The sequence below is a fragment of the Mustela putorius genome, unplaced genomic scaffold (genome assembly GCF_011764305.1).
Source record: "Mustela putorius furo isolate JIRA1106 unplaced genomic scaffold, ASM1176430v1.1 tig00003869_pilon_pilon_pilon, whole genome shotgun sequence".
Lineage (NCBI taxonomy): Eukaryota > Metazoa > Chordata > Mammalia > Carnivora > Mustelidae > Mustela > Mustela putorius.
Genome location: NW_025422021.1, coordinates 34,661,291 through 34,685,208, shown reverse-complemented (window position 1 = coordinate 34,685,208; position 23,918 = coordinate 34,661,291). Strand labels below are relative to the sequence as shown.

At 45.5% G+C, this 23,918-nt stretch overlaps 1 protein-coding gene across 1 annotated transcript in view; it reads right to left on the bottom strand.

Moving 5' to 3' along the window:
- ASB18 (ankyrin repeat and SOCS box containing 18) overlaps positions 1-22,366 on the bottom strand; it is a 61,625-nt gene extending 39,259 nt beyond the window's left edge. The window contains exons 1-3 of the mRNA XM_045066806.1: positions 22,115-22,366; positions 15,251-15,253; positions 2,247-2,366 (exon numbers count right to left, since the gene is read on the bottom strand). Coding sequence (XP_044922741.1) covers positions 2,247-2,366; positions 15,251-15,253; positions 22,115-22,325 — 334 coding nt within the window. The 5' untranslated portion in view covers positions 22,326-22,366. The remainder of the gene's footprint in view (positions 1-2,246; positions 2,367-15,250; positions 15,254-22,114) is intronic.
- Positions 22,367-23,918: the final 1,552 nt, after the last annotated feature.

The window sequence follows — 23,918 nt, the reverse complement described above, 5'->3', positions numbered from 1 at the left end:
GTTTTGAAAGACCACTCATAATTACCTACCTGTATGTAGTGCGGAGTTCCAGCCTGCTCTGGGTCCCCAAGGCCCAGCCTGCGGGCTGTTGCCCACTCACCGGGGGATGTGGGGCCTATTGTCTTGGCAGTGGGTGATAGTGGCCAGAGGCCAGCTCCTGGTTTTGATTGTACTAATTTTCCTGAGCTAGGAAGTCTACTCACTGGGTGGGTTGGTGGGCGTCTAGGAAGGGGGTACTCCATTCTCCCAGACCAACTCTGCCCACCCTGGCAGCCCTGCTCACTCACCCTGGATTCCTGGGACTTCCTGTGGACTGATGGAATGGGTCTCGGGTGGACCTTTGGGCTCAGTGTCGGGTCAGCACCCCTGTCCAGGTCCTGGGAGATGGTGATAATCTTCCACAAGGCCTTCAGGAAAACCTGACTTCTGAGGCCGCTGTTTAGATCAGAAAGCTTGCATCCGGTGCCTGTGATCTCCACTCCCACTCCCTGGTCCCGGTTCTGGCACCAGGAGGAACAAGGACATAGGTTTCTCCCCAGGTAGTTCATCCCTCCTCAAGCCAACACTCTCCTTGGATTGCGTTCCATCCTGGGTGCACTGAGGTGCTGGGGGACAAGCACTGTGAGCGGCTAGTGTTACCCCCTTGCCCATGACCCCCTTCATGGGGAGCAGTAACTGGCCATCAGCAAGTCCTCATATGAGAGAGGGCGCTGTTCCCAAGCCATGTTTGGTCATTTCTGAGGCTTGGGTGAGCTTCGGGGAAAGCGGAGTGGGTAATCGGAAAAGAGCAGGGAGTGCAGCCGTCCCCAGGGCCACCCACCCTCTCTTTGCAGTCCACATGAGGCCAGAGACCAGCCCTGGCTCTCAGGGCAGCCCCTTCCACTGCAACAGTTTATCGCCTTGGTGGCTGGGATGCCCTAAGTTTCTGTGGTTCCGGTGTGCTGTAGAAAACCAGCAGAACTCACGGGGTGGAAAGAGTAAGGCAGAGAAAAGGAAGGAGCCCTTAGATTCAGACCATGGATTAACAGTAATGCTTATTTGAAATTGCAACATTTGGGGGTGGGTGGGTGTGTCCAGGACTGGGAGGCATGGGATTTAAAAAAAAAAAAAAAGACATTGATTGAGTGTGCAAGCAGTTGGCATTCTTGGCCGAATCACCACCCAGCTCCTGGGAGGAATGCGTTGCCCCTGTCTGGGGCAGATGAAGGAGGGGAGGCCCGGAAGGATTCCAGGACCCCCTGAGCTGGGGGGTGGTGTGACCCAGACTGCAGCTGCCTTTGTCTTCCCTAAAGCCCATGCCACCTCTGTTTGTACCGAGCTGCTTAGCCCTTTGACAGTTTGGGGTTTATTTCCTTCTCCCTGGGTGGGGAATAAACGGAATGGTACTCTGTTCTTTGGAAGCTGATCTTTTGCATTCTTTGCCTGCCTGAACCCGCAAGTAAAGCACATGGGACATGGGACATGGGACAGTGGCCATTGACCCAGTGACCACAGAGTCTCACATCCTTTTGGTCTGGCTGTGCTGCAGTGGCTTCCAACACATGAACCCTTTTGGTAAATGTCTTGTGTCTGGAGACCCTGGGGCAGGAGGGGAAGGATGCTCAATGCAGAGTGCCAGCTGAGAATACCCTGGCTGAAGCCTGCTGGTCAGCAAGTCTCCTCAGACCGGGTGGGTAAATGGAGGGTGTTTCTCTCCTTGGGGGAGTCTCTTGCACATTGTGGTGTTCAGGCTGCAAGAATGCCCTCAGATATATGACTTAGGGACCTCTGATTTCTTTCTCTCCCTCCCCTATTCTCAGGCTCCCCTGGGTTCTGGGAGAAGCACCTGCTGAGGGCTCTCCCTTTGTTGATGCTGGCTGTGCCCCAGCCACCCCACTGTAGCTGTGGTGTTCACAGGTTCATAGAAGGACCTGGAGCAGAGCTGCATGCCAGGGGACCTGCTTCCCCGGCTGCCAGACCCAGGCACTGGCAGATCAGCTCCGAAACCAAGGCTGTCTTTTAAAGACGAGAGGCACCTTCCAGCACCAGATGGGTACTTCTCACACATTTTGGCCTTTCCAATTTGATTTGTCCCATCTCATCATCTAAGACATTGTGCTGACCAAATTTCATTTATAGATGTCCCTTGCTCGTGTGTGTTAAATGCAGCACCAAAGTGAGCAGTCTGTACCCCAGAGTTCCTCATCTGGAGGAGAGTTAGTAGCTCCTTAAACGTACACAGCTGAGCTTTAAAGGAGAAAGCGTACCTGACAGTCCAAATGTGGCTGGGGATGTCACCTGCCACTCCATCTCATCCTTCTTGATCTCAAACACCACGTTGGCATCGTGGAAGGAGCGGTTCATGAGTTGCTGCAGACGACTCAGATCTCCCGTGACCAAGGCAGCATGGTACTGAAGCACTGGGGACCCAGCTCTCGCTTGAGGCTCTCTTTCCATCTTGTGAAAGATTTGAAGTTTTCTAACTGGCTCTGGCCATCTCTCCATTGAAATGCCCTTGGTTTCAGAAAAGCTCTCCAGGAAGGCGAAAGATGGTCTTATGGAGCGTGAGCTATTTCTATTGTCATTACTCAATTGTCATCCAGACAGGGCTCGGTGCTGGTGTATTTATAACTCCTGTGGGCTCCGATGTGATCATGGTTACTTGATATGACCAGCGTCGTGTGACCACTGACATGCCTGAGTGCTCAGCCACCCCCTTGTGATTATATAGATTTGACTTCCAGAGACAGATACATCTGTTTATCTCCAAAACAGCTCTCCACAGGAGGGCAGGCACCCGACGATGGGCAGGGCTCCTTTTCCTGCTCTTTTGGGTAGGGCTCCTTTTCCTGCTCTGTAGGGTATCGTCTTTTTGTTGGCCTATCGCTTTCTTTGCTGCTGTGGATAAGGGTGGGCAGACGTGTGTTCTGAGGGCTGTGGAGCCCTGAGCATGTATAAGGAGTCCCAGCTGGATGCTGCAAATGACCAGGCTGTCTCTAAGTGTCCCTGGGTGGGAGGCTCCATAGGGCAGACCACGGATTCCCAAAGGCATCATCTTGGGTTCCTGGTGGCTTGTGAATTTCTTTCAGTTGTTGAGAACTCATCCCCAAAGGCCCATAGAAATGCCACAATCTCTGTTTCCGAAACAAATGGGAACAGCTTTTTATTAGCAACTTACTAGTTATTTGCTACAGTTTAGTGCAGGGCTTTATTTTATTGTCTAAAAATTAATAAAATAATTTTTTTCTCATAATATGGGTAATACACATTCTTACATCTTTTTTTCTTGTTTTTCTCCCACTAGGAAGTTGGAATGGGCCACCTTGGTTGGGCTATAGCATTCTTTGCCATGTCCGTGTCAGTGATGACAAAAGAGAGGCTAGAGGGCGGACGGAGGCTCAGGGAGGGTGCTGCTTGGATGGGCCAAAGGAGACATGGTGGAGCACGTGCCTGGGACACTGATGCACAGAGATGCTGAGGGAGGGGAAAGAACAACAGCCACCATTCATGCGGCTCCAGTGTTGTACGCGCATCCATGGGATCAGACACACCCCCGTGGGATCCTGTTGCTCTATGGCGTTGCAGTCAAAGAAATGACAGAGATGACAGGAAGAAAGACTTGAACTCAAGGAATCGGGGTCGTAGGGAAAGCACAGGCTTGGTCAGAGCCAAACTTCTTAAGCACCCTCTTCCCCCGTGTTCCTGTCTCTTGATCTTTGTACCTCAAAGCGCCCCTTGACTCCTTCTGTTCTTCTAAGCACGCCCTCTGCCGCCCCCCAGCCTCAGCAGGCTGTCTGTGTTGGCTCTTTGTTTTGAACAGTAATTCACCAAGACTTTCCACAACAACAGCAGGCCCAGCAGAGTACCCTTGATCTTCCTTAGAAGAGGTAAAGGGTGAAGGCCAAATCACCTGCATTTATCATTTAATACAGATATGGTTCTACCCTGGTTATAGAGCTGATTTGCAGGCATAAATGCACATGCATGGACTGACCCAAGGCCTGGAGTTTCCCTCACGTGGTAGAACTCAGATCTCCTCTGCTGAAGAGGGCTGTGGGGTTGCTGGGAAGAGGGAGATGTGCTCATCTGTCTGGTCACTGTGATGCTTTCATGCAGGCAGATAAACAGTGTTGATGGTGTCCCCATAGCTGAAGGGCTCTCATTGGTGACACACAGTGTGCAGGCAGGAGAGACTTGGTCACAGCCTGAGCCAGCTGCCAAGGGGCTGCAGGTTAATGATCCTCACTGTGATTGTCTGATGTCTGGGCCGAGGCTCAGTACAGATGGTGCCGAAGGATCCACGGAGTTTAGCTCTCAGGGCTCAGGGTGAATTGCAGGAGGAGGCTCTTTCCACCCAAATATCCCCAGCAAGTAGCTTTCTGTCGGGGACCCCATAGGTGGGCAGCCTTGATGACATTTGCAGAAGAGGAAACCAGGACTCCAAGGTCCAGGTAACTTGCTCAAGGCTTCTCGATCCTGAGATGGTCAGCACCCGAACACCTGACTGTGAGCACAGGGACTTCCTACCTAGCCCTCACTGCTGCCGTTGACCATGACACATTTTAGCACAGGGATTGGTAGTCCTCTGGTGGTGTATGGTGTGTCAGGCCTCCAAATGTATGTACATGCTGTCCCCTGTACCTGGCATTCTGGTGGTCCCCTTGTCAGCTGGCTGGCCCCATTCTTCAATGCTCAGCTTAGATTCCCTTCACTTCCGTAGCTAGTCCTGTTGTCTGTTCTGGCACTCTGTCCATGGTACCTGGCTCACTGTTGATTGCTGCTCTTGTCTCTGCCCCCCACTGGACCATGAGCATCTGTTTCTTCATCTGCACAAGGTTTCTTAGTACTTAGCACAGTGTTGTCACTGTGGTCCTCAACTGGTCCTCAGTGGAGACGGCAAAAGAACAAATGGATTGATTTCTTTGAAATTTGCTCAAGTGCTCTGAAATTCCTCTTGTTCTTGGCCATCTGCTACCTTTTTCCCTTAGGGAATTTAGGTGGTAAACTAGCCCCATGGCTGGCCAAGGACAGGGACTCAGATGCTGGGGCTAGGGGTTCTGCCTCAGATCTGTGAGATTCAGTGTACACCCTACCTTTCCCCACATGTCAAAATGCTTCACCAAATTTCATAGGACTGTCTATTGAATGCTTCCTGGAGTCTCTTTATTTTCATATTCCACTATAATTAGCACATGGCATTATATTAGTTTCCAGGGTACAATAGAATGATTCAATAATTCTATAAATTTCTCAGTGCTCATCATGGCAAGCATACTTGTTGAGCATCTTTTCATGTTTTTGGTGGCCATCTGTATGTCTTCTTTGAAAAAAAGTCTATTCAGGTCCTCTGCTCATTTTTAATTGGATTATTATTATTGTCATTTTGGTGTTGAGTTATAGAAGTTCTTTATATATTTTGGATATTTACCCCTCATCGGATATATCATTTGCAAATATCTTCTCCATTTCAGTAGGCTGCCCTTTCATTTGTTGATGATTTCCTTTGCTGTGCAGAAGCTTTTTATTTCGGTGTAATCTCAATAGTTTAATCTTGCTTTGGTTTCCCTTGCCAAAAGAGACATATCTAGGAAAATGTTTCTACGGTTGATATCAGAGAAATTATTGCTTATGTTTTCTTCTAGGAATTTTATGGTTCAGGTCTCACATTTAGGTCTTTTTTTTTTTTTCTGAGTAGTTCCAAGTGTTTATTTAATTCCTCTAATCTTTATGTATTTCTATCACTGCCAGCAGTTCACATGTATTTCTTCCATGATAAAAAAAAATTGACAAAACTACAGAAATGGACAGACTGCATTAAGGTTGCCAGGGAACAAAGATAGGAGAGGTATTCAAATATAAAGGGGTAGGGGCACCTGGGTGGCTCAGTGGGTTAAGCCACTGCCTTCGGCTCAGGTCATGATCTCAGGGGCCTGGCACATTTAGGTCTTTATTTCATTCTGAGTTTATTTTTGTGTATGGTATAAGAAGATGGTCCATTTTCCTTCTTCTGCATGTTGCTTCCAGTTTTACCAGCACCTTTTGGTAGAGAATGTCTCTTTCCCACTGGATATTAATAGATCAATCAACCATACAAGCATGGGTTTATTTTTGGACTCTATTTCATCCTATTGAACTATGTGTCTATTTTTGTGCCACCACCCTACTGTTTTGATTACTACAGTTTTTTAGTGTATCTTGAAATCTGGGATTGTGATACCTTCACTTCAGCTTTGTTCTTCTTTTTAAGACTGCTTTGGCTATTTTTTTTTTTTTTTTAGTTCTGTAAATAATGTTGGTATAGGAATTGCATTCAATCTATAAATTGCTTTGGGTGGTATGGACATTTTTAACAATATTTTTTCTCCCAATCCATGAAAATGGATCCATGAGGGTCCTTTAGAATGTCATTTCACATGTTCTAAACTTTACCTCCCTTGTCTCCATCAGCAGTGGCAAAGAGAGAATCAGTGTCATCAGTGGAAGAACTGAGATTTTTTTCAAGACTGCTCCTGTGTGCCTGAAACACTGCTCGTTGCTATGGACAGGGTAGTGGTAAAGAATATAACCACATTTGCAAGGAACTCACAGCCTCCATCAGACATAAGAGGCTTGTGCATACAGAAAATGACAAAAGGCAACACTACATAGACCATATCCTGTGTCAGCTGTACACTAGCATAAAGCCAACCACTCTCCACACTTCATTCATATACTAGGCAGTTACTCTATTTGTTCTTTGGATTTTTCATTTCTATAAGCTTAGCCATTTTGCCATGTTATTTTTCTCAGACTAATTGTGATTTGATTCATTTCAGAAGGACTTATTCATAAAAAACTATAATATACACAACTACAATATGATCCAACTCGGACTTCACTTTAAACCAGAGAATTCCTTTGTTCCTGATGTATTTTGTCATGGGTTATTTTTAGAAGGGGTGGGAAAATTGGAGGTGCGTCCTGGCATAAGAGCCATTCTGGCCTGTGTTCTGCGATAAATTTAGCTTTCCATGCATTATATTTGTCAACGGCACCCTAAATATCCAAGCTTGATTTCAGCAGGTAGAGAGTAGCAGTCCAGAAACAGACATGGTTCTTTGTGAGCTTTAAAAATAGCCCACAGAAGACAGCATTGGTTTTATAAGTAGGACATGTAGATTACTTCAGGAGCATGACGGAGGCGTCTTGTTTTTGTTTTTGTTTTTTTAAAAGAGCAGCAATAGCCATATGTGGTTATTACATTAAAAAACAAAATAAAAAAAACTCTACAAACACTTAAAAACAAATCTAGTCGTTCCACTATTCATTCAAGAAGCATTCATGGGATATTATGCTCTAGGGTGTGTGGTTAGGTTTGGGGGATAGAGAGACAAAAAATACAAGAATCCTGCCCCCAAGGATCACACAAGAAAGAGCAGTGACCACAGGACCCTAACATAGAGGAGTTTTTTAGTCCTCCTTCCCACCAGCTGAATGATGTCCTTTGGTGACAGGTGAACAGCACTGATCCCTGATCCAACACTGGGCTCCTTCTTGCCCATTGTACAACAGTTCTTTCTATCCATACCTTGCTTGGGTTGGGCCATTTTAATTTTATTTTTATTGTCTTCGCCCTTCTCAGCTGAGTCAGAGCCAATGTGTAAGCTTTAAGATACAACTCAAACCTTATCTTCTCTGCCTATTTCCGTCCATATGAAAACAACTTATTCCAAGAGTGAATTTGTATATGATGCTGCTGAGCAATTATTAAAATCCTTGAAGAATTATGATAAAACAGAAGGACCAGAACGACCAGAGTTTTAGTTTTCAAATAAGTAAAGAATTTGATCCTTCAAAGTCTGAATTGACATCAGTGCTGGGCAAAATCCCTAAAAAGGATGAAAAGGATGGTTTGGGAACATTTAGAAAAGAGAGTGGGGATACTTGGAGCTTTGTAGGTCCCTAGGAACAAGTCATGGTGGATAAAAGAATTTTCCTTTGTGACATGGAGTCATTCATTAATATGTAGACGGGATGTAGGCATGGGGTATAGTTCCACCTGCAGTGGAAAGTTTCCTGGAAACCTTTGAGAAAGTGGAAAAAAAATATGGGTCTTCTTTTAGGAAAGTCTTGCTAAAAACTCCAGCTTGAGAAGTAATACACATGGCATGTGCAGAGCAGGGGTTCAAATCTTGGCTGTCAAACGGAACCACCTGGGGAGCGTTAAAAAGATATGGATGTCTGGATCTCACCTGACAGGTCCTGGTGTCACAGGATGGGCAATGCAGCCTGGGCATCAGGTCTGTTAGATACCCCCCACCCCCACCACCACAGGGACTTCTAATGTGTAGACAAGGTTTTCCTCTGATCCTGTGCAATACGCTTATGGATGATTTACATGGCATATGGAAAGGTGGATATCCAATTGATGAGTGACATGGATCATGACAACCACAATCGCCAAAGATCTCAACAGGCCAGAGCAATGGGCTGATTCCATTGATGCCCCAAGGTGACCTTAAAGCCTCACCCACATAGGATCCCATTGTCCTCTGGGTCACGTGGCTGAGACCGGTTCCTGCTGCTGGGGGCTCCCATTTGTGGTACCAGAATTTTCTTTTTCTTGATTTTAGGGTCAGAGGTTAATGGTGCTAGGTGACATAAACACTGCAGATTATCTGACAGTATTTTAAATCATTCAGAGAGCATTTTGGTCCAGAGTAACTTGTGTCAGTCAGGGTCAGTTTGAGTTCCCTTCCTTCCTGGGACCCTGGCAGCACCTCTGCTTTGCCTCCTCATGTTTTTCCTGACTTTCCTGTCTGCTCAGACTGTGTATGCTCTGCCCTGCCCCCACACTGGGGCACAGCATTGGCTTTTGAGTTTTTTTTGTCTGGTTTGTTTGCTTAACATCCACTACCAACATCATGTAGGGAGTTTGGCGACTATCCTGAAGTTATGAAGGGTCCGGCACCATGTGCAGTCTTACCCCACCTCTCTTCTCCATCTGCACTTCCTGTCTCTGTTGCAGCCACTGAAGTCCCTCCTCCCCTCCTTTCCCCTTAATTGGGGTTCCTGTCAGTTCCAGCTTCTCCTCCAGAGATCTGGTCCAGGAAATTCTTCTGAACAAATACCGTGTCCTTCTTGAAAGAGGGGGACTCTGATGAAAAGAACCTTCTCCAAATCAGCATGCTTAATAGTTTTGGTTCTTCAGAGGAACTATCAAATGGTACTTATCTGATGGAAGAACTTCATTTGTATCTGTGGACCATTTCAGAGTACTACACAGATTTGACTGTGGCGGCCTTTTATTGGAGTAATCTTGGGAAAAGAAGGACAAAAATCCAAATGGGGTGGATACCCAGCTTCTATCTGGACAACTCAGTGAATGGACTAAATCTCTCTAGTAATTGCCCATGTAGTTAACTGGACTTGAATATAATTTTGCAAAGACTATATTTTGGATTTGAATTATAAACACGTTTTATCCACACAAAAACTGAAGGGCCGGTAGCTCATGAGAGGGAGTTTTGGTCTCGGGATCCGATAAGATGAAAAAGTAAAAATCTGCCTTAAAATTATGAGATATACAAATGGTACCGTTTGAATGAATGGTAGTTCTTATTCTCAAGTGATGTCAGGATCTTTGTATTCTGCCATTGAACTGATGAATGATTTTCTTTTGCTCAGAAGTGTCTGAGGATGAGCTCTGCTAGTACTCAGTGGAAAAATATAGTTGAGCTTGAAATGTGAGTTTTATTACAGGGTCAGACTGTTTTTTCTCCAGGACAGAGACTTTCCATGTGTTCAGGCCACGAAGTAGATTTTCGCTCCCTGCCATTTCTTTGTATTCTTGGAGAAAGCCAAATGTGTGGATTCTTTCCTGGGCCATTGGACAAATGTCTGCTTCCTTCTGGGGTCAAATGTCCAAGTAAATGGTTAAGTTAAGACAGCAAGTCATTCCCCAGGCGGACGTTGTGAGATTCTGAGCACTTTCTCAAATATGTGAATATGTATTGTTAGCCTGGTCAGTTCATACTTCCTACACGAATCGTTTCTCTAAATGGCCGTGTATGAAATTCGATCAGACCCTAGATGTTCACATTACTACCACTTGGCCAAGAGCTAAGGTCTTACTGTGAATCCACTTTCACCGTAAATCATTTTATCTTGTTTTGGTCCCCTCTGTCCCATTTAATTTCTAAGGGCCACTCCTCCTTCATCCCCACTCCCAGTAGCTTTTTCAAATAATAATAATAAAAATTTTTAGAATTATAAGGTAGGCGGGTGTATAAGGCTCTGCTTTCAAGAGCTCCAGGACACATTCACCCATGTACCAGAGTTAGTCACACAGACATTAATATAAAAAATGTTAAAATATCTCAACCTTTTCTCTGAATAACAGTGTTAGCACAGCACACCTCATTTAACAAAACATTAAAACATTTTACTTCCTCAGATCAAGTGTATCTATTAATAATGACTTAAATTGTCTGTACTGATTTCACATTATTAAGAAATCTCATTCCCATCATGTGGAAGAACACAATATGGAGGGGGGGTGGCGGTTTGCGGTGGGAACACCTCGCTAACCTATTTTGCCGACATGGCTACCCAGCCCAACTCGGATCATGCAAAACAACAGAGTCCCTTCTCATTATGAATGCAATCTTATCCAAAGGTCAAGTGCTGCTTTCATCTAGAGCCCAAGAGAGCTTTTTTGGAAGCTCCGAACCAAAGGTGCCCTTGAGGGCTGCATATCCACTGTGGTAGAGTGTGAAACAGGCCGCCAGATCCTGAACACGCACAGCCAAGAGTAAATAGCCCTGGAAGGACATTTATAGACTCAGGGGACGTTGCTGGAAAACATATTATCGAAGCTTTCCCTGATAAAGGTGACAACGTTTCTTTACGACTGTCATGGGGATTTAATTACATGATAAAATTGCAGCTCCTGCCTCTTGAGACAAATTGCATGCTAAGACTGATTGTTTTTTATGAATCTCACACTGAGAGCGAAATACTTCTCTCTTGAAGTTGCTTTGATCTGATCGTTATGTCCTGTCACCCTTCATATCCCTTCTAGATACGAGAACTTGGCTGATCCTGCGGTTGAAGAAGGGGGCTCCTGGTGGGCTTGCTTGGGTGCTTTGCAGCTCGGCATGGAGCAGAGTGGGCCAGTTTTGTCTGATGGATTTAAAGTTGGCTTCACTCATTTTTTAGTTGGTAAAAAATGAGAACTTTGGGCTTCCAATAGAAAGATAGGAAAAAAGCATTAAAAGAAATGAAAATGACTATTACAGACATATATAATATATAATTTTACTAATTTCAGAGGCAAGTTAAAATAAGATTTTTTTTTAAAGTCATATTTTGGAAAACTTCGACAAAACTGATGCTTCTTAATTTGCAGGTAGAAGGGTACATTTCTGTGCAATTTGGAAATATTCTATGTTGAGCTGATACATATGGAGGATTTTCCAGGTGCTAGCAGCCTAGCAGCCTACAGAGGCAAAGAGTAGAAGCCCTTGCCTGTAGGAAGTGTTGCACTTTGTGAAGAGATAGATGAGGCAACCAGTAACTAGTGAGCGGGATGAGATCACTGCCAATGACAGGTGTGGGTCTGATGGGGAGAATGCAACAAACAGAGCATTATAGTGATGGGAAGTAGGGATGGGACAGACTTTCTCCACAGGAGGCATCTGAGCAAAGCACAGAGGAGGTTGAGGTACAAGGCTAGCTCATGTCCCTGGGAGGGTGTCTGTTTCCTTTCCTTAACCTATAGTGAGGATGAGCAACTGTACCCTATTATTTTTGGCTGAGCAAGAGGCAAGGTGTAGCCTCAGAACTGCATTGCATGGGGCCATGAGTGCCGTCTGGAAGGGGGGTCAGGCAAAGGAAGGGTTGTGGGTAGTAAAGAAAAGCAGCATCCAGCAGGCCCAGGGGGTCAGAACATAAGTGAGTGGCAGGGACTAGACCTTTGGTGGACATGGAGAGGGGTCACCCAGACCCTACTCTTAGGGAGGACTTGTTACCCTGATGCAACTCCTTCAGGGTTTGTCTCAGCTCTAGAGAGCTGCCTTACTCCAGAATACACCTCTCAAGGCAGCCAGATCCCATAACCACTTTGGTGTGTGGAGAGGTCCTGACATCTTGACCAGATGTGGGAAAACTGTGAGAAGGGACTCTGCTCCAGAGCTCCCCTAGGGTTGGCTACACATGGCACTGTGCCTTCTGTGTCACAGATCAACTTCTCCTCTGCCAGTCTGATTTTCTCCCTCTCTTCACAGGTGTTCATGCCCTGCAAATATCCTGTGAGGCAAACTCTACTCAGCATCAGACTGTGAGCCCCAGAGTCTCTTGGACCACCTAGAAGGTTGGGGGGGTGGGTGTGTGTTGTTAGAGCAGGTGAAGACAGGAGAGCAGAGAGATGGCCTGCTCAAGAGCCAAGAAGGGTGTAAGGGATTGATAGTGTCATTGGGGTATTTTTTTCAAAAGATTTTATTGATTTATTTGACACAGAGAGAGCGAGTGAGTGAGAGAGACAGAGAGCAAGCACTAGCAGGGGGGACAGCAGGCAGGGGAGAAGCAGGCTTCCTGCTGATCAAGGAGCCTGATGTGGGTTCGATCCCAGGCCCCCAGGATCATGACCTGAGCCAAAGGCAGGCACTTCATTGGCTGAGCCACCCAGGATCCTCTAGGGGATGGTTTTAACCATCTAGTTAAGCAACTAGTTAAGCACCTGGGATTTTTTTTTTTTTTTGTCTCAATTTGCCATGGGTTGATTCTTTTTAAAAGTACAATTAAAAGTAATTACAAGAAAAAATATAATAGAAAAAAGTCCAGTAATCACACACTGTCATATTAATTGTTAAGTTGCTGTCAATATTTTTAAAAGCTTACTGTCAATTTCCACGGCAAACACTTGGCAGAGTGTCATCTGCCTCTCACTGTGCTCTGACTAGTGCTATTTTCCATCACTCACCGGGGTACAGGGCTGGTAAAAGGATGCTGGCAGAAGTGCTTACGGGTAAGTTAGCTCCTGGCACATCTTTCAGGCCCTTGAACACTTGCTATAAAATTTGAACTAGAAGGTATTGGACAGAGGTCACTAGACTTTTTCTGCAAAGTGCCAGAAAGCAAACATTTTAGGTTTGTAAGTCGTATGGCCCCTGAGGCAACTTCAGCTCTGCCATGATAGAATGAAAGTAGTCATTGATAATATGTAAATGAATGAGCTTGGCCAATCAAACCTTACTTGTAAAAACTGGCAGCCAGGACTGGGATAATAATTTGTTGACCTTTGCTGTAGGCAGTAGGGAGCCACTGCAGGTTTGTGGGAAGGGGAGAGACAAGCACCTTCAAATAGGAAACAGTCATTGCATCCTTCTCTCTGTGTGCCTTTCCCACTCCTCACTTGAGTGAACCTGCTCTCTCTTCTCAAGGCAAGCTCAACTCAACAACACTCAGCAGAGCATCCAGGTACCCTGGCACACATTTGACATATTTTCCTCACTTATATCTCTCTTCTGGTTTGCTGAACTTCTTGAATCTGTAAATTTATGTCTTTCATCAAATTTGGGACATGATTGGAATCTATTTCTTAAAATATTTCTTCTGTTCCATTATCTTCCTTCTCTCTTTCTTGGACTCCATTTGGCTATATTAGATCTTCTAAATTGTCCCACAGTCTCTGTTCATTTTCTTTTCTATCATTTTACTTGCTGTTCTTCAGGTTGGATACTTTCCGTTGATCTATTTTCAAATTCATAGACCCTCTTCTGTTAAGCCCATTATTGCCTACAACAAAGCCAACTCTAACTTCAAGAGCGGTGGGTGAGCTGTATTGCCTTAAGGACTCAATTAATAGAGAAGGAAGCACCTCCTTGGTTCCAGTCTCTCCACTGCCATCCTTCCTATTAGAAGATCTCATTCCATTGCTGAATGGATCCTCACTGCCTTTCCAAGATAAGTGTAAACCCTCATCTAGAATTTGTGGTCTCATGTTGTGCTATCTATCCCAACTTACTTGCCTCAACTTTTCTCCCCCTACTCTGAATTACACAGCCTCATTTCCAGGCAGGTCCCTCTTCATTGCACAGGGTGTTGTGCCCCAGCATGCTTCACTTTTTCTCAATCTACTCCCTCTATTTGGATTCCCTTGCTTTTGATCACAGCCATCTATCAAGGACCAGCCCAAGAGAGTTTTAGTGTCCCCCATATGTTATGTGGCCTGTTAATATTTATTATGTACCTACTGTGTGCCAGAATATGGTGAATAGGACAAACCCAGTCCCCGTTCATATCCAGTTGCTGAATTCAGTATTGGAAGATAATGGGCAATGAGATGGAGAAGTAGAGCCAAGCTACAGGTAGTCATTTGCCACTTCCAATTAGTGCCTTAGGAATGTTTTTCCTGAACAGAGCTCACCATTGCAGGAACTGCCATCCTCCTGGGAAGGAGAAAAGCCTCTTTGCTATCATCCTCATTTCTTTTTGTTCTTTCAAAACTCTCCAGTGTGCTTGGGAGTGATGCTAATAGAAGTATGTCATCAGCATACATTATTTCTTTATTAGCCTGTTTCTCAATTTTGATTCTGAAAATATCCTGATTTAGTCTAATTGCAATTTCACCGTGTTCCACAGGCAGTGACAATTCATACTGGGGGGAGCTGAGACGTGACCCTTAGGATTTTTCTTCCTGCCCCATATGATCTGAAGCTGGACCATTAGCTCTAAGGCATGCATCTCATCTCATCACAGTGACTCAACCTGCTTCTGGGGAAGAAGAGAGCCTAGGGTGTGTATCTGGTTGAAAGCAAAGAAATATCTTTATTCTAGGTGGTGGGAGATATTTTTCTGTATCTAAAGCAAAGGCTAGAGCCATTTTATTCCTAAATAATTTAACTATATTCAAAGATAATCTGATGTTATTGTAGGAAAGTGTATTTCTAATAAATTCCACTTGATCTGGGTGAATCAATTCAGGCAGCGCATAATTGAGTCTGTTAGCAAGGACTTTAGCAAGAATTTTGCAATCAGTGTTAATTAAGAAGATGGGACAATAATTTGTGCATAATTCCGGATCTTTTCCTGGCTTGTGAATCAAAGTAATAAGAGCAATGCTCCGGCTGGTGGTGGGATAGTGTCATTAGGTGCTGATTTATAAGTACTTAGAAAGGTTTAATTTCATTTTGCTTCGAGCAGGGTCTCCCTGCCCCCACATCGTCTGCTCAGGGTGTGCAGCCGAGATGGTGGAGAGCTTCCCTCTCTATCCTTCCCTGTCACTGCTGACCTCCTGCTTTCCATTTCTGTTTTATTCGGCAGCCATGGACCCCATTTATTCATCCATGTTTTTTCTTAATACTCTTACTTGAATTATTTGAAGCCAGAGACTCCATGCTATTGATGTGTGTGGGCACGAGTATGTGTGTAAGGTAAAGTAAAAGGGCTGTATGCAGCTTCATTGGGGGAAATTTGTTCATGGATCTTCCTGAAAAATGTGTCTGGGTGCGTATCAAGAGCCCTTCACTAAAACTTAGGAAACATACCTTGTTTATACAATGCTGCTAACTGGCTGTTGACCAATGGAGGAACAAATGTGAGCCTCAGTGTCTCCATCTGTAAAATGCAGCTGTAAGATGTGTGAACTACAGGTATCATGGAATTCTGGGAAGAGTGTTGGATTTATACTTTCCACCAGCTGTGAGGCCTCAGGGGTGTAACATACCCTCTTTGAGCCCCATTTTCCTCAGCTGGGTAAGCAGGAAAGGCAATAGCTCTTGGGGAATAGGGACTTAATGAAGTTCCTTGATACCTGTAAGTCCTCTCTCTTTGCCTCCACTTAGGGTTGGTTCCAGTTCTAACATGTTCTGGTTTGGGGATGTATTCTCCTTAAAGATTAGAACAGACTGGCCTTGTGCCAAGCCACTGCTTATTTGGTGCATTCAAGTTCATAAATCAGTCTACACCACCCTCCAGGAGATACCTTCTTTCTCCCATTGTTGTGGAGTTAGCCATTCCTTTGCATGTGGGGCGGGGTCTACACAGGGCTCTGTTTGGATGTTCCAGAATTCTGAAGGCAACAGGGTTTTGTTAATGGCCTCCACAAACACAAGTCATTGGTCTCAAAACCTTAGCACAATTTATAAAGACCCTGAGAGATGAGCCAACCAACCCCATGTTTTTAAAGTGAGGATATTAAGGTTCAGAGAGATGGACTGACAAGTTCAAGGCCACGGAGGCAGTGGTAGAGCCAAGGGAAGAACTGGGTCATCTCACTGTTAGTTTCTTGCCGTCCCCAGTACACCATTCTCAGAGCCCCCAGCAACATACATGATTCTGTCATTAGTTCAAATATGACTCCTACAAGGGAGGGGCTGTGCTCATTTCACTGACATTTGACTGTTGGGTTTGTCCTGGGTGATGTTCTCCTCTATGCACAGGGAAGGGGTGGCAGATGTGGCCCAAAGTGATGGTGGCCTCAGTGTCAAGTCTACCGGGGTGTTGGCTGGGTGAGAAGTTGCACTGCACAAACAGACCCCACTTTGATGTGTATGCATATGCCTATCACACATTCCCCACAATCACTCCCCAAGTGTATACATGCTGCTGGGTACGATCTCTTAATAAAAACCCAATTAGTATTTCTTTAACTTGCCTCCAGATGCTTAAATACCATTACCCCAAACACAACATAATGTCTCTAGTTTTCTGTTTCAATCAAGAATTCAAGTAGCATCTTGACTTGTATATAATATATCAGCAGCAAAATCATGGAATGCTGACATCCTTAATAATAGCAATTAGTAATCAGTTGTTTCTTAAGTAGTTTGATTACACCAGTTACCAAATTGTACAGTTGATGCATTTGGGGGCAAGAAGGGTCTCGCCACCCCTCCCCCAGCCATCCTTTCTCCCTTTCCATGTTCTTGGTGGTTAGTGAACTGATAGGCATTGAAGGATGCGAGGACAAACGATGCAATCATCACTAATATTAAAATATTATCCAAAAATAGAATTAAATATTTCTTTACAGAAAGGCTAACCCCAGTAGTATCCATGGGAAGGCAATCCATCATGTCAGCAAAAGAGCTTAGACTATCTGTGCTAGGCAGCACACACAGACTTTGAGCTCCTTCTCAGAGCAAAGACCTTGTGCTAGGCTCTGGGTACCAATATGTGTTCAGTAAGGTTCTCACCTTCAAGGAGTTGTTTTTAAGTTTTAAATATCTGGTGGGTATAGCAATTAGCCCAGCAAGGCCATGTGTTTCCGTAACTAATGGAGACTGAGGCCATTGTGTCTTTATGGAGGAGGAGAGTCTGTGGGCCAGGTGACCAGGGATGGTCCTCTAGTGGAGGCCATCTGCTGAGCAGGCTCTGGAAGGAAGGAGTGGCCTAGGTGAGCAGAGGAGGTCCTCACGTGCCTCAGAATTTGGGTGCAGCCCTGGTGGGGAGGTTCCTATTGGAATGGGGTGGATGGCATAGATGGGGGAGTTGATTATTGGACAGCTATGTGCTTGGTCCTGTTCACCTTCTCTCCCTCTCCCTCTCTCTCTCTCTCTCTCTCTCACACACACACACACACACACACACGGGAGGGGGGAATGCCCCATTCCTGGTCCATCCCAGTCCATCCTTGCAGGGGACATGTGAATAGTGTCTTTAGGGAAATCCCAGCCAATGACCGTTCCCCTGCCTGTCTGCCAACTGTGTATGGAAGGCACATGCTGCACTTTGTCCCCTGATCTGTTAGGGCTAAAATTTCAAGTTCCTCTGACCTCAGCCCTCATCAAGGTGGGGGGCATCTACACCTGGGGAGACTTCTCCAGAAAAAGCTCCTCCCACCATTTTCTCAGCTGGTGCCTCCTTTTCTCATGCTTTTATTGTGATGCTAACATGATACATTGGAATAAATTATTATTATTGTTTTGTGTTCCCTTTGGTTGAATAGTAAGTTCCTAGTGCAATGAACATGGGGAGTTCACTGACAGATAAGGTCCTTGTGTGTTCATAGTGACAAGCACATGAGAGAGAATGGTTACTTTTCTTTTTCTTATTTTTGCAGATCGTTGTCTTTGGAACTAGACTCAAAAACCTGTAACCAGGGTTGTTCTTGGGATGGAAACTTTCCTCCTCTCCCCTAAATGCATTTGCCAACATGCATCTTGGCTCTTTCCTCTCCTGGCCTAAGTAGGCATTCCAGGTGCTGGTCCTCGCTGGCCCAGCCCCATACCCCATCTTCATATTTCTTCCCCGGAGGAGAATAAGTTCTTCACAGTATCCATTTCCAGTATGAGCTGTATTTCAGCATATTGCTGTAAGTTCTAACCACTCTTCAAGCATTCTAAAGACCTCACATGTATATTTAAATCCAAACAGCTCTTGTTCCTGACAAGGATAGTCCTCAAGGACTCAAAGTTGCTTTGAGAAAGAGCTCATTTGCTCTCACAAATCCGCAAAAAGGAACTCATGCTTCACTGCAGGCTGTGACAATGAATCTTTGGGATCATCGCCTCAGAGAAGCACAGAGATGATGGGACCTCAACATTGATGCAAGCCGGCGTTTCCCAGGAAGCACCTACAAACTACCAATTCCCCTGGTGACGAAACCACACCAAGCCTTTAATATACCATCGTGCCAAACTCCAAGCGCATGATTCTGCAGAAGCATCTCCCAAGTTCATTCCATCATGGACCTCTGTTTGGGAAGCCCTCATTGAATCTCATGTCACTGGCCCAGAAAGGGAAAGAGACGTTCCTAAGGTCACACAGCTCATTGGTGGCAGAGCCCAAGTTCCCTTCTTGAATATCCCACTCCACGGCGGGAGCTTCTCCAGCCCCCTGGTGACCGCTCGGGGCTGATGTGCCTGGGCTGTGAGCCTGGGAGTCATCCCTCATATCACTCTTTTTTTTTTTTTTTAAAGATTTTATTTATTTATCTGACAGAGAGAAATCACAAGTAGATGGAGAGGCAGGCAGAGAGAGAGAGAGAGGGTAGCAGGCTCCCTGCTGAGCAGAGAGCCCGATGCGGGACTCGATCCCAAGACCCTGAGATCATGACCCAAGCCGAAGGCAGCAGCTTAATCCACTGAGCCACCCAGGCGCCCCCCTCATATCACTCTTGTTTATGTTCTCCACTCTCCCTGTTGCCAGGCACACAGTAGGGGCTCAGCACACTGTCACAATTAGGTCCCTCTGTTTTTGGTCTCCACTGGTAGCACCAGCCTCTACTTGTCACCAAGACCTTCCCATGGGCCCACCCATGCAGTTCTCATCTTTGTCACTGACCTTTGTATTTATCCTGCTCTCTTGGTTGAGACTCTTGTCATCTCTCACCTAGAAACTGTTTTTGGTCACCTTCTAATTAGGCTCTCCTTCCCTTTCTTGTTTCCTTCAAATACTGTTTTCACATTATGTCCAGAGCAGCATGCCCAGAACACAAGACCGAGCACACTGCACGCTCTGCCTTGGATTCAAGGCCAGCCCTCTTTCCCTATAATAGAGTCACTGGTAACAAGATGTGCCTTAATCATTCAGGGTATGATCACCCTGAAATGAAAACAACCCTGAAGGAACCCAAGCCCTTAAAACATGTCATCAGCAATGAATTGTTCTTGCCTTTCTAAATGGTGCACTTCAGCAGGGAGAAGTATATACATATATGATTTAGGATGTAATGGGTTCATCGTGGGAAGGAATGAAACTCTCTTAAAACAAATGTCACTGCTTTCAAGGGTCCAGCAGAGTTGTGGTGGTTGGGGGACAGTGAAGGTGGGGCAGGGCAATTAGGAATGTGAAAAGAATGATATTTTAAATTGCGGATTCCAAATACACCCATCCCCAACCAGCATTGATGGCTTTGTAAAAGGGGATGTCGAGGGGGGACTTGCTTTTAAGCTTAGCAGAAGACAGAGGGCATGACCATGGGGTGTAACAAATGTAGGCGGGGTTCAGGGAGGCAACCAGGCGTGGCACAGACAAAGGGGGAGCCCTCGTCCCTGTGTCTGAAGGGGCAAGATGGGAGGTGAGAGCTGTCAGCCAGGAGCTGAGCTTTTGGCACAAGGATGAAGCCATCTGCTGCATCCAACAGGGGTCAGAGTGCATGAGGCAGGTGATGCAGTTCAGAAGGTCAGCTTCATAGACGGGCACAGGGCAGGCAGGGTGAGGTAGGGAGGGTGGCAAAAGCAAAACATAGAGCTCAGTGCTCCAGGCGAAACTGCAGTTTATGATGGCTAAGTTCCCTCCTCATACGCCAGGGCAATCTCCTGCACTGGGCAGCATCCCCGGTACTGGCTTGGTGAGACTGCAGTGCCTGTCTATGTGAAGCTAAGATCAGAACAGAGGTGTGTTGTTCTTTGGGCTTGTGGCTCCTGGACCCTCACCCTGATCATGGCCACAGATACTAGGAAAACCAAGGAAAAGAAGAAGCGGGAGATGCTTTCTCCCTATAGCCTAATGCAGCTTGCTTAACTCCCCAGTGAAAGGCAGCCAAGGGGGTACACCCATGCCGTGAGGGAGCAGAGGGATTGTCACCCCCATCCAGACTGATCTGGTTCTCCCTCTTCATCACATGAAAGCCCCACTGGCTAGCACCAATGTCCCGTGCACACTCCTTTTTGATATATTTTCTGCTTGTGGGAGCATGTGTATATGTGTGAGTGTGTGTGTGTGTGTGTGTGTGCGCATGCACGTGCGCAGGTATACATGTGTGTGCATGCAGGCGTGGATGACAGGACTCAGTCTAGTGGGTTGACAAGAGCCCCCTGTACACCTTGTAGGGGCCAAGCACCTCTGACAAGCTAGAACACAGCCCTCGTGTGTGCAGCATAAGGAATAGCATGGAGGACATTAGGAGAATGAAGGGAAAACTGAAGTGGGGGAATCCAAGGGGAGACAAACCATGAGACTGTGGACTTTGAGAAACAAACTGAGGATTTTTGAGGGGAGAGGGGTAGAATGATGGGTGAGCCCCGTGGTGGGTATTAAGAAGGGCACAGATTGCATGGAGCACTGGGCTGGGTGTCATACGTAAACAATGAATTATGGAACACTACATCAAAAACTCATGACGTACTGTACGGTGACTCACATGACACAATAAAAAAAGAAAGGAAATATTGCACCAAGGCAAATAGTTCCATTTTTTATACAAAGAAGTTCTGTAAAATGACAAAAAAAAAAAAAAAAAAAAGAAGTGGGAAGAGATTGCCTCCCTGAATAGACACATCCCATGTGTACAGGTCTACAAAGAAAAAGAAAGCCCTGTGGCTAAGACTTTGTCCTGAGCTATACCAGAAGGATGGTGGGCAGGCAGAGGACAAGGGCCAGTGCATGCTTTTTCCGTTGCTGGCTCAAGGATTAATATTCACCACCAGCAATGTTCAGGATATGGTGAGGCACACGCTCGCACTGTTGGAGGAAATAGAAACCCTTTTAGAAGGCAGTTTGTTAACTTTTCTGTCCTTGTTTTCTTGTCCTTGTAATTCTGCTCCTAGGAATTTATTTTAAGACTATAACTTGACATGTTACAGGTAAACAATGAATCATGGAACACTACATCAAACTCTAATGATGTATGGTGACTAACATAACACAATAAAAAAATTATTAAAAAAGGATATTACCTGAATAGGAAAAAAAAAAACCCACCATACGAAGGCTGATAAAGATGCTAATTATGGCGTTAATTATGGTAGTAAAAATGTAAACAAATATTCCTTTCTTGTTGGCATTCGGTTTAAGTATTTTGTGATTAATCACCTCAATAGGTGACTGAAATTAGTAAGACTATGTAACGTCATGGAAAATACTTTAGATATATTAACTCAACAGAGCAGAACACAAAATTACATCGCGGACATGGCTATAAGGGAGGGGGGAAATCTACACATGCAGAAAAAGTGGAGAAATGGAAACAGGTGTGTGGGAGGCCAGGGGCCCCAGGAGTGCTTGTCCTCTGTTTAAATTGTTTGTAGCAGGTACTGGGGGTTGCATAGCAACACACACGGTGCATGCAGCCAAGTGTGTACGTATATATAAACAAGAACCAGACGGACAAACCTCCAGCATGTGCCGTTTTCACCCATTCACCCTTCCACCTCCAGGAACAGCCCACCCCCCATGATGGGAAATTTGATGTCAGACACACGCTGGTTACCTACGAGCGCGCCAACGGGCAGCTGAGCCGCGGGGTCCTTCATCCAGTCATCATTGTCCAGTTCTATGATGGCGTCCACGTGCCTCACTTCCGTGCAGATCAAGTGGCTCACCCTCTCCTCATCCTTGGCGTCCAGGGCAGACTTTAATCTCCTCACTAAATCCGAGTGGAGCGGGTAATCCGGAAGGCGATCAGAGTTGGACATCGTCATGCTGTTTGTGCATCGACCAAACTTCCCAACGGAGTCCAAAGGTAGCAGCTGTGGTGCGCAGGGCACTGTGGGCGTTGCTTTAAATAGAACAAACCCAGCTCGCGTTTCAGCTGCTGGGGAGGGCCACTGGCTGGCAGCCCTTTTCTTCACAGGGCCATGGGAATCAAGCTTCCTGAAGGTCTCTGGTTAAGATTATTCTAGGGATGGGGCAGTAGACATGTTGGTAAGTGGAGGAAGAAGATAAGGGGATAGAATTTTAAAAGAGAACTCTCATAGGTACTGTTGAGCAATGCCCTCTTTCAGCAAAAGTGAGATCTTTTCGTGAAACTGATTGAAAGGGGAAGTATTACCCAGTGGTCCACTTTCCTTCCTTCCTTGAACATTGACATGATGTGTGGAGATGTGGCAACCATATTATAGCCATGAGGTGACAGTCAAGAGTGAAGGATCAACATACTGAGGAGAATGGAATAGAAGGAGGGGAAGAGATGGCTTCTCAATGGCATTTCTGGACCTTTGCTTTAGCTCTGGGCCGCCAACCACCAGACTTCCTGTCTTTATTCCTTAAGCACTATTCACGAGTTTTTGTTGACTTGCACCTCATAGTGTTTCTGGTTGATGTATTCAGTCTACCTTTAAAATCATGGCAATGTCCTGGTTTAGTCTAGAGATGCAGCACAAGAATGTCGTAAATAATGTGGATGATCTCCCCAAGCCTTCTGGTCTCTGGCCCTTGAACTCTTGCCTTCCATGATAAAATCCTACTATATGTTGCTTGGACAGCAGCCAACCCCAGAGTCTTTGAGGAAGGAGCAGTGGCATGGTGGGCTGGGGTCATCAATGAGCAAGTGGCCAGTACCCCTTAAGGGACTGCCTTCCAGTGTCACAGGAACTGAAAATGGACCTTGCTGGAGACATTCTGGGAATCTTGGAAATGGGTTTAAAAAAATTTTTTGTTTATTAAAGACTTTTGTTTATTCATTTGACAGAGAGAGATCGCAAGTAGGCAGAGAGGCAGGCAGAGAGAGAAGGGGAAGTAGGCTCCCTGCCAAGCAGAGTCTGATGTGGGGCTCAATCCCAGGACCCTGAGATCATGACCTGAGCCAAAGGCAGAGGCTTAACCCACTGAGCCACCAGGTGGCCTGGAAATGGGTTTTTGAGATCTTAACTCAATGGATCAGTCTTCAGTTCAGATGTCTGACCAACTTGTTGAGAGGGTAGTTGCCCTTTGATTCTTCCTTTGGCCAAAGAATTGTGAATTTTGACAGGAGAGATTTTTGAACCTGAATTTCCAGGTCCAAATGCTTGGCAGTATCAAATACCTTATGTTTAGAAAGAAACATAACAACACAAGCACCATTTGTGTAAATGCAAAGAGAGGGAGGGTAGTGGCCAAAGGAAAATTATCGGAATTTGGTAAGGTAATTTGAAGAAAAAACCCGAGAATTATTGAGATTGCTATCAAACTTCAAATCAGAAGGGAGGTAAAGATGAAGCACTTGTTAGGCAGATAATAAGATGACAAAGCCTCAAAATATGGCACTCACTGATCTTAATTACCAAGCTATCTGCTGGGTGTTTAATCAGTAGCAC